Source organism: Choristoneura fumiferana, chromosome 18 (assembly GCF_025370935.1).
Source record: "Choristoneura fumiferana chromosome 18, NRCan_CFum_1, whole genome shotgun sequence".
NCBI classification, from domain to species: domain Eukaryota; kingdom Metazoa; phylum Arthropoda; class Insecta; order Lepidoptera; family Tortricidae; genus Choristoneura; species Choristoneura fumiferana.
Window position 1 is genome coordinate 13891820 of NC_133489.1, and position 10280 is coordinate 13902099.

Genomic DNA, 10280 nt, shown 5'->3' on the forward strand with positions numbered 1-10280 from the left:
TACTATAAATGGATCCTAACAAAGAATTAACAGTGCTTTGCGCAAAGGTGTGAAGGGTTCGATTAAATACGTTCATAAATATTGTTATAGAACTGAAAAAGTGTTGCAACCCATGCGCTATCTGACAAAACTAAGATTTCGAATCTAGAGCATCACTTGCCACTACGGATGCCGTTGAGGTACTAAGCACGGCTGAATTTAATATTTTGCAAAAATGTGTATATTTGCTTAATATTTTTTTAACGCTAATTCTACTCTTAAGTTATGATCATTGATTACACATACAATACAATACAATTACTCTTTATTGTACACCAGAAATAGTAAGCGATACAGAAAAACAGGTACACAGAGAAAATTACAACACGCATATTTCTAAATATAAAAAAAAACATTATTTTGAAATAAGTTTTAGTAAAGTTCTGATTATTGTTGCATCTAATAATGCAATTTTATTAAAGTGAAAGTACACAATTTCACTAACTACACAGTAGTAGTTTCAGTAACACCTGTGATGTTCCAGCAAAAAATAATTTCATTTCATTTTTTCATTTCATTTCACTATAGTCCATTCAGGATAACATTGGACTCTAAAAGGTCACAGAAGAAGGGGTTCTAAACATTTTTTGTGAAGTCGTAATAATGATGATGATGATGAATAAAAGAAGTAATAAGATGTAGTTTTAATTTTGTTTACTTTGTAAGTAGATTAATCTCTCTTCTCTTTGACCCTGCAACTCCTTGCTACCTCAAAAGAGCGATTTAGCTATGTTACTTCTGTTCGTTGCTCTCAGAACTTTCTCCTTACTGTCCCTCATTCAAACTCTAAATTCTGGTAAAATTTATTCCTTACTTCTCCATCCATTCCATTCTAAAGGTTGCCTGAAAGAGATCGCTCTATTGCTTACCGAAAGTCTCTGTGTATATACCTGTTTTTCTGTACTGCTAAGCAGTAACTGCTTGCTATGTGTTGCTAGGCAATAAAGAGTTATTCAATTGTATTGTATTAAAACATAATGTACTTACAAAATAACACAATATTAATACGTACGTACGTACGTATTTGCTACATTATATTAATTTAATTCATATTTATACATAATTTAATAACTGTGTTTCGTGGACTCATCCACTCTCATTCCCTGTTTAAAAATATTGTACTCTTAGTTTTGTGCTATAAAGTTCAAGCTTTTTTTTTTTTTCAATTAATTTTTCATCAAATTTGGTGCAGTGCTATAGTTGTGAAAAGTTAACTATTCGTATATATGGCAATAAACGAATTATATGTGAACGGAGTCGCGGGCAACAGTTAGTTAATGAATAATTGCAAATAATATTGACGTCTTCAATATTTTCATTAGAATTAAGTTTAGACCATATACTAAAAAAATGCAATTTATTAAATTACTTCCTAAAGCATGGACTATAAAAGAGCTTATTTTCCTTCTGTCCATTTCTATATTGAACAGACTGTAGTTTACTAATAAGATTTTGGTGTCTTACATGTAAAATTGATATGCTTCCATTACTAATTGCAGAAACTTTTAAGAGGATCCGGGAAACTACTTCTCCTGGATAAATTGCTATGCAGATTGAAAGAAACTGGTCACAGAGTGCTTATCTTTTCACAAATGGTGCGAATGCTGGACATCTTGGCTGAATATTTGCAAAGGAGGCATTTTCCCTTCCAACGCCTTGATGGCAGCATAAAAGAGAAATAAGGAAACAGGCTCTGGACCATTTTAATGCAGAAGGTTCATCAGATTTCTGTTTCCTTCTTTCAACAAGGGCTGGAGGATTAGGTATTAATTTGGCTACAGCTGATACTGTGATAATTTTTGATTCTGACTGGAATCCTCAAAATGATCTGCAAGCTCAAGCTCGCGCACATCGCATTGGGCAGAAAAATCAGGTAATCCATTACACTCCATGAACTAAACAGTATTTAAAATTAACTTAAGGTTGTGTCATTTTAGTTATATAACATTTTGCTTCTATGTAATAGCCCCGATTCAGTGTGACGAAATTTTGACTAAATGTTTAAAAATATTAATTATTACAGGTAAACATTTATCGATTAGTAACCGCACGATCTGTGGAAGAGGACATTGTTGAACGTGCAAAACGAAAGATGGTATTAGACCACCTCGTCATCCAGAGAATGACACCACTGGTAGGACCGTGCTCAACAAACGCGATTCCTCTGGCACGACGGCGAATAATCCGTTTAATAAGGAGGATTTGAATGCCATTTTGAAATTTGGTGCTGAAGAGTTGTTCAAAGATGATGACGAAAATGACGAGGAGCCTGTCGTAAAGTCATAAATTGTGCACTTAATATTTAAATATAAATTATCGTCACTACTTTGAAAAAATCTCTTATCTAAAATCAATAATGTCAACAAAATTGAACCTTGACATAATGATCGTAAAGTTTACTCAGAAGAATTATCTATTTTGAGGTACGAGTTTTTTTTAAAAGTAGTGACGATATAATAATGAATCCCTATTTTCCTTGCTCACGCCATAACTTGAGAACGGCTCTACTGAATTCATACATCTTTACTTCGTAAAATAATAAAGAAGAAAAGTCCGCAGATTATGAAAGTTAACAAAACTTCACGATTATTTATTAACTCTTCTAATGATACCTAAATGTGTTAAATTATAACTGCTAGGATTAGACATAAAATTCCCACGGGTTTTTTTTTGCAAAATCCCGGAATTACTTTTCAATTGCTAGGCCTGATGGTTTACACGTGCGAAGCCACAGGTAAAGGCTAGTCAACAATAAAACTAACCTGATTCTTATTTCAGTGTGATATTGATGAGATTTTGCAACGTGCTGAAACCCGTGACGAAGGACCGGCTATGGTCGGCGATGAACTTTTATCTGCATTCAAAGTCGCTAGCTTTGCTTTTGATGAAGAAAAAGCGGTTATGGAAGTAAAAAAAGAAACCGCAGAGGAGGATACCAAAGATTGGGTGAGTTTGTTTTAGGCTTCCGAATAATCCTTTATTTCAATGTACCTTTATCTGGTATTAATAAATCTTTGTTTCCAGGATGATATAATTCCAGAGAACGTGCGTAAAACTATTGCTGATGAGGAAAAGAACAAAGAAATGGAAGACCTGTACTTGCCACCGAGAAGAAAGAATTTACAAAGCAATAGTGCTGAAAGCAGTAAGTTGAATTAGTTAGCTCTGTTGTTTCGGCTTTTCCTGTATTGTTTTTTATATTTGGCTTGTATTATCAGGACGGAATCGCAAGCGTGGCGGACGGGGTTCGACTGAAGGTGGAGAGGGCGATGGCGAAGGTGAAGCGGATGACAGCTACGCGTCTGAAGGCGACGCCAGCGCGGACGACGATCGGCCGCGGAAAGAGGCCGCCCGCCTGCTTCCACCGGGAAAAGATCAAAGGATTCACTGACCAAGAAGTGAGTAATTCAGTGTGTCATTAGTAACTTGGGGTGTTGGGGTTTATTTTGCTTTAAGATAGATCACTTAACATAGTAAAATTTATCTTGTTTGTAAATTTTTACTCAAATATGCTATGAATATGCTTATTTAACTTCACATTCAACAATTTCACAATTATAAATTATAATCATGTAGCTAATAAAATAATTACAAAGGATCTTTGTACATTGTTAAATAGATACGAAGATTCGTTAAAAGTTATAAAAAGTTTTCGGCGCCTCTGAAACATCTTGATAGTATAGCGTGTGATGCGGAACTACAAGAGAAACCATTAGCTGAATTAAAGAAACTAGGAGAGATACTTCAGGAGAGGTGTAAAGCGGTTTTGAATGACACATCTGAACCGACAAGTAAGTAGTAAAATAAGGAAAAAAATGTAATGAACACCACAAAATATATCTCAACACCAGCCTGCTGTATCCTCCTGAGCCCTCGCGTGCTGTATAAAGGACCAATTAACACTAAGAATAACGGCCGAATGTACTTTAGAAGAGATTTGAAATAATATCCAAAATAACAAAAAAGGTGAGCCACGCCTAGGTCGTAAGCACTAAGTCTGTTAAAAAAAGTTAGGACTCAGGAGGGTATTGCTATTGTAATAAAGATTGAAACAAAAAAATGAACATTCTCAATAGTTAACTTTCTTATATAAGAAATTGACAATTACGTAGAACTACTTATGATGTTTGCGGTGTGATATTAAGGTCAGCCCTTACAAAAAAAAAATGCTGGTAACAAAAAACAAAAACGCATTTAAAAATCCAATTAATATTTTTTGTTTATTGATTAGACATTCTAGTCTTGATGCTTTTTAAAAGTAAAGTAAGTGCCTGCAATGTGTATTTTATTTAAGATGAACATAGCGATGGACGTAAAAACGCCAGAAAAACTTTCAAACTTGGAGGAGTACCTGTTAATGCGAAGACAATGGCAGCTTGCCAAGATGAGCTTGCCCCATTAGACGGATTCTTGCCAGACACAAAAGAAGAAAGGTTAAAATGGCAATTAGATTTTAGGTAAGTAAAAGACAATAGTTTTCATTGAGCATCTTTTGTCTAGATACTCATGATAAACTTGTGTGATCTAATTTTATTTTTATATTATAAGGACAAGGCCAGCTAATTTCGATATCGAGTGGACTGTGGCGGATGATTCTAAACTACTTGCGGGAATTTATCAGTACGGGATGGGATCGTGGGAAGCTATTAAAATGGACTCTTCTTTCGAAATCGGAGAAAAGATTCTGACAAATGAAGACAAGAAGCCGCAAGCCAAACATTTACAGTCGCGATCTGAATATTTACTAAAACTCATCAAAAAGCTTCTTGATCAGAAAAATGGCAAGCAAAAACAGAGAAAACCGCGAATGAAAAAGGGCAAAGAACCGGTTACTAAAGATATAGTGGAGGATGATATGAGTTCTGGAGATGAGAAGAAAGGAAATAAAGCAAAGAATGATAAATTAGACAAGGTTTGTATTTATTTTATTCAAATTCTAAATGAAACTGACATGTTCAGTCTAGGTCGTACATAAATATCGATACGACCATCGCGCTAAATTTGTACATGTATACACCGACTTTATTGTAAATGGCAAAAAGGTGTGTAAAATTTCTTACTAAACCTTTGGTCCTTTTATCTTTTCATTGTAGCATTTAATCTTGTTTCTGATGTCTCAATTTCAATTCTGTTCAATTATTCAAAGGTGACTGGAAGAGATCCCGTTAAAGAATAAGTTCCGCTTTGTACATCTTATGCTCTTGTTATCTATGAATTTAATGTGTTTGTGGTCTAAAAACTATTAAGTAACTAATAATTATGTTCCACACCCGCGATTACCGAGAATTTTAGATCTGGTCACGATTTTGTTTGGGTCCGGACTGTTGAACTTCAAACTTCTTTAAGAGATTCTAGGACCCACTAGACTTATTTTTTTCTTTTTTAAAGCAGTTGAGTTTTTGATTATGAGTTTATTTCTTATAGAACAATAAACATAAGGCGGAAGAAGTATCACATGATGAGGCTAATGATAAAAAGGATAATAAAAACAAGAAACGATCAAAGAAAGATAGTAAAGAGCGGGTGAAAGGAGGCAAAGCAAAAGGACGTAAGAAGCCAGCGGGACCAATGCATTTCACAGCGAACCACGAGCCGCGGGCATTGGAAGTGCTAGGCGATCTTGATCCTGCAGTGTTTGAAGAGGTATTCTTAAAACATTAAATACTTAGTTTTAAGTTTAACTTTTATTCCCTATCGTACTAATAACCAAATTGATGTTTTTTCCCTTAGTGCAAAGAGAAGATGAGACCAGTAAAAAAAGCTTTGAGAGCATTAGACAATCCTGACCAAACATTGTCAGAATCCGAACAAGTGACTAGGACACGGACATGCCTTACTCAAATAGGAAGTCAAATAGACATATGCCTAGAAGAATATCCAGATACTGAAAAGAAGGTTGAATGGAGAAGTAATCTCTGGTACTTTGTATCAAAATTTACAAATTTTGATGCAAAGCAATTGTTTAAGTTGTATAAATATGGTCTCAAGAAAACAGATACTCCCGGCAAACAAAAGAAAGAAACTAAGCACAAAGAAAATGTGAAGGTATGTCTTAGAACCTGATTTGAAGGCGGCTAATAAATAAATACGTAAAATTGAATAATAAATTAATTCTGCTTATTATATTATAGGTAAAAAATAATCATAACTCAAATAATCACGTAAAGAACAATAAAGAGAAAAAGATTGATGAAAATAATGTGAAGAAGGAAAAGAGGCCTAAGTTAGAGAAGGAAAAATCGGATAAAGCAAACGACAAAGTACCTCACTCATCCGGCGTAAAAAGAAAGTTGGAAGAAGGTGAATGTGATCCTGAGCCCACCGAAAATAAACGTCATGACAGGTAATTTTGTTGTTCTATCTTTTTCTTCTATATTTTGTTGTCAGTTACTAATGTATTGGGTCTGTTCTGTACGTTTGTGCCGGATGAACTGTCGACGTGCACAATCCCACTGTTATAATATTAACCCTTTTCCAAGCATAGTGCATATAGTAACCACATAGATGTACACAAATATTCAACCTTACTAAGTATACATATGTATAATATGGCACAAAATCATTTGAATTCGTTAAAAATATTATTCGTTTTTAAATGAATCCCTCATAGGTAAACAACATAAAACTACGATTTATTTTGTGGTAGCACATCTAAATTCGCAGGTCCTGGAAAAGGGTTAATTGAATCAAGGAAATACTATTCATAAAGCTACACCACATACTTTCACCCTCAATACAAAAATATACCTTTATTTTAATTTGATGCTGAATTATATATAGTATTGCCAATATTGAATATTATTTATTGTCAATTTTAAGTGTTTCCAATTATTACTCATTATTGTTGTGCTTTCATCGATATCATTCAATGCATCACCACTTTCATTCCATTTACATTATTTGCTGCTTCATTCGTTACATCTAGTTATATTATAACCTTGTAGGCATATTTTCATCGCCATCTCGCTTTTACACCCCTCAGACATAAACACAGGCACTCGAGCAAGGATAGGAGCCTGAAGCGCGATGATTTGACCTACAGAGAGCGTAGTCGGTCGGAGCGAGAGCGAGACAGGGACCGGGAACGGGATCGCGACCGAGACCGAGAGAGGGATCGGGATCGAGACCGCGACCGGGAGCGGTCGCGGACGCGGCGGGACAGCGGCGGCGCGGGCACGCCGCGCGTGCGGCCGGCCTACCCGCCGGCGCATCCGCACCCCGACCACGCCACGCACCCCGCGCACCCTGCGCACCCCGTGCACCCGCGCATCCCGGCTGGACGCCGCCCGCCTACCCCGGCCCGCGGCAGTACCGCGGCGACCGGAACCCGCGACCACATGATAAGAGGAGGTAATAATAACAAACACATTTGGATAAAGCTTTGTCCACGTCCTTTGTACCATATGTTTCTGTGAATAAACATTAATTTCATTTCATTTCAATAATAACGCTGTCAAGGTTTTGATAAAACCAGTTTTTGTTATTGAGTGGAGTTTGAGCTTGTAGCAATTTTTTGTCAGATTGAGTAGATTTGTGACAAACTAAATATCGCTAGATGGCGTTAGTATCGTTGGGTCCGTTTGTCATTTTTCACGTTTGGGATTACCTCGTTTAGTTAAACCAATCCCAAACGTGACACGAACTAAAAAACCCGAACAACAGACACAAATATCGACATTCACGGTGAACTGCATGTAATAAGTGGAATTTTGTTAGTTTCGAGTTTCGTAGTAGCCCAGTAGTTCAGTTTATTGTCACGTCCATTGATCTTTGTCGCACTGTAACGCTATCTAGCGATATTCCATCCGTCAGAAAACCGTCGCTAAATGGGAAGGTTGTCTTTCACAGAGTGCTCGCAATCGCAAGGTAGCTTAGGAGGAAAACAATCGATGATCGTTTGACCGTTTGTACTCCTTAATACAGCTAGCCGTTTTGCACAATTGTGGTGGTATCGCATCACATAAATCCATAACTTCAGTACAGGCGAACCTGATCGCTTAAGGCGACTAATACATTTTGTTCCATGGAGTTAAATGCTATGACGGTGTCCATGCGTGGAATGATGAGCGTGATAATGTTTAGCAGGTACGGATACGGCGCAATGGCGGGCGGCTACAGCGGGTACTACGAGGGTACGGCCATGGCTGGCGGCATGGGGTTCCCGGCGGCGCGCGGCTACCCCGAGGACTGGCGGCCGTACTCTCAGCCTGATTATTATGAGGAGCGCGACTACGAACGAGAAGTTTATCGTCGCGACTATGACCGCCGCGCCCCACCTACTTAACTCACCACAACACTGACGCTTAAATTTGTAAATATAGTGTACATTCTAGTTTTAATTAGCAGTAGAGAATACTTTCCCGCGGACGGCTGAACTGTGAAACTGTAAAGTGTAAGTGACAAATAGTGCTGTGGTTTATATCTATGTGATAAGCGGAGCGCACCAACTACGACCGGAGACTTTTAATATTAACATTGACTGTGTTTTGTAAGTGAGACTGTGTATAGTAAATTTATTTATTACTGAATCTGTCTATTGTTAATGTACAGATTATAGATGAATACCATTGATTTTTTTTATATTTCTTCAATTTTGTTGCCGAATTTATCGCTTAAAGTATTTTACAATCTGATTTTCTATTTATTTGATGCCTCATCACGATTATCTTAATGTTTAATTAGAAAGAAACACAGGTGATATAGTTCATAGTTATTGTACAAAATTAGCGATTGTTAGTAAGCTTGCATGTTATTAAAAATCATGTGCAATTTCGGAATGTATAGCTTGATGAAAGGGGCACATAAACTTTGTCATTGCATTTTAGCAGTGGGCAGGAAAGAGTGTTTTATTTGTACATTCGTTTCTCGTTCTACATGCATTTTCGAGTCCCGGTGGGGCTCATACAGTCCTATTTTTATACATTATGTAAAGTCTTATTCTCTGTTACATGCAATTTAATGTAATAAGAGCGTGAAAGCGTCTTAATGGTATAAACCATGATAATAAACATATTAAAGTTAACTGTGTTTTTTCTATTTTGTGTTATTAATTGCCTGTTTTCTCACAAATGTATTGAAAAACGTCGTATGATACACGGTTGGCAAGGTTTTACAAACTCGTGACGATGAAAATTTTGCACTGGTCAACTCATTTGTAAAACCTTAATTACCAACCTCGTATCACAAATAACTATTTTGGGGTACTTCCCATAGACTTAAAGTGGGGGTGATTTTTAGGGTTCCGGAGCCAAAATGGCAAAAACGCAACCCTTATAGTTTCGTCAAGTCTGTCTGTCTGTGTCCGTCCGTCCGTACCGTATGTCACAGGCATTTTACTCGAAAACTATAAGATGTATATCAATGAAATTTGGAGTACAGATGTCTTGTTAAAGCCGCTATTTAGTTTTTTAGTTAAATTACAAGAATAGTTATTTGTGCAACAAGAAAGCAAAGTTGTTTTTTGTTGCGAGTGTTGATTTTGAATCCCGAGTAAGCGAAGGATTCTATAATTGAATCACGAGCGCTAGCGAGTGATTCTAGGTTAGAATCCTGAGAGCAGCAAGGGATTCAAATACACGAGATGCAAAAAAACTGGTCTCGTGTGACATACAATTTTTCACCTCAGCAGCGAGAACATAATTTAAGTGTAACATAAGAATAAAACCACATATACCTACCTGTTTACAAAAAAAAACACATTTTTTTAAATAGAATCCGATTATTAAGAAATATATACTAAAATTTAAAACCATAAAAAAGTGTCCAATAGATACAATACAAATCTTCTTCTTCTCTTTTAAAATATGGATTTTCTGGGTGTAGTTATTGTACGACCTGGACAATGCTCGACCGATTTTGTACGACCTGATAATTCAATCACATGTCACTTGGAATACGGGTCGAGCTTTATCACCTTGTACCGATAATGTTCAAGGTGCTATTGGACAACCTGATTTTGTACGACCTAATAATCGGAGCACACTTTTGACAGCAAGCAATCGATTCGCACGATTGATCATGTTTTTCGTGTACACCGAATATTAATAAATTTAGTAGAAAATAACTTAATTTGGTCCTGGCGCTTCGCCGGCCGCTGCCGCGGCACGCTCGCTACGCTCGCTCGGCTCGCACACTGTGGTCACAATTGGACCTAACACAACCTAACACAAATCTATGGTCATTCGATTCGATTGGATTCCGATTATAACGACGTACAGTAACAGGTCGAGCATTAACAGGCC

The 10280-nt window shown here is 36.8% G+C and overlaps 1 protein-coding gene and 1 long non-coding RNA gene across 2 annotated transcripts in view; both read left to right on the top strand.

Annotated features, from left to right (window-relative positions):
- Positions 1-8323, top strand: part of LOC141438414 (chromodomain-helicase-DNA-binding protein 1-like) — an 18547-nt gene extending 10224 nt beyond the window's left edge. The window contains 13 exon segments of the mRNA XM_074102280.1: positions 2818-2985; positions 3064-3184; positions 3258-3381; positions 3383-3437; positions 3659-3830; positions 4334-4496; positions 4588-4951; positions 5464-5682; positions 5770-6084; positions 6171-6382; positions 7022-7292; positions 7295-7389; positions 8125-8323. Coding sequence (XP_073958381.1) covers positions 2818-2985; positions 3064-3184; positions 3258-3381; positions 3383-3437; positions 3659-3830; positions 4334-4496; positions 4588-4951; positions 5464-5682; positions 5770-6084; positions 6171-6382; positions 7022-7292; positions 7295-7389; positions 8125-8323 — 2478 coding nt within the window.
- LOC141438415 (uncharacterized) lies at positions 133-2177 on the top strand. The gene is made up of 3 exons (XR_012452481.1): positions 133-179; positions 1539-1912; positions 2063-2177. It is a non-coding gene; the product is annotated as an uncharacterized lncRNA (long non-coding RNA).
- Positions 8324-10280: the final 1957 nt, after the last annotated feature.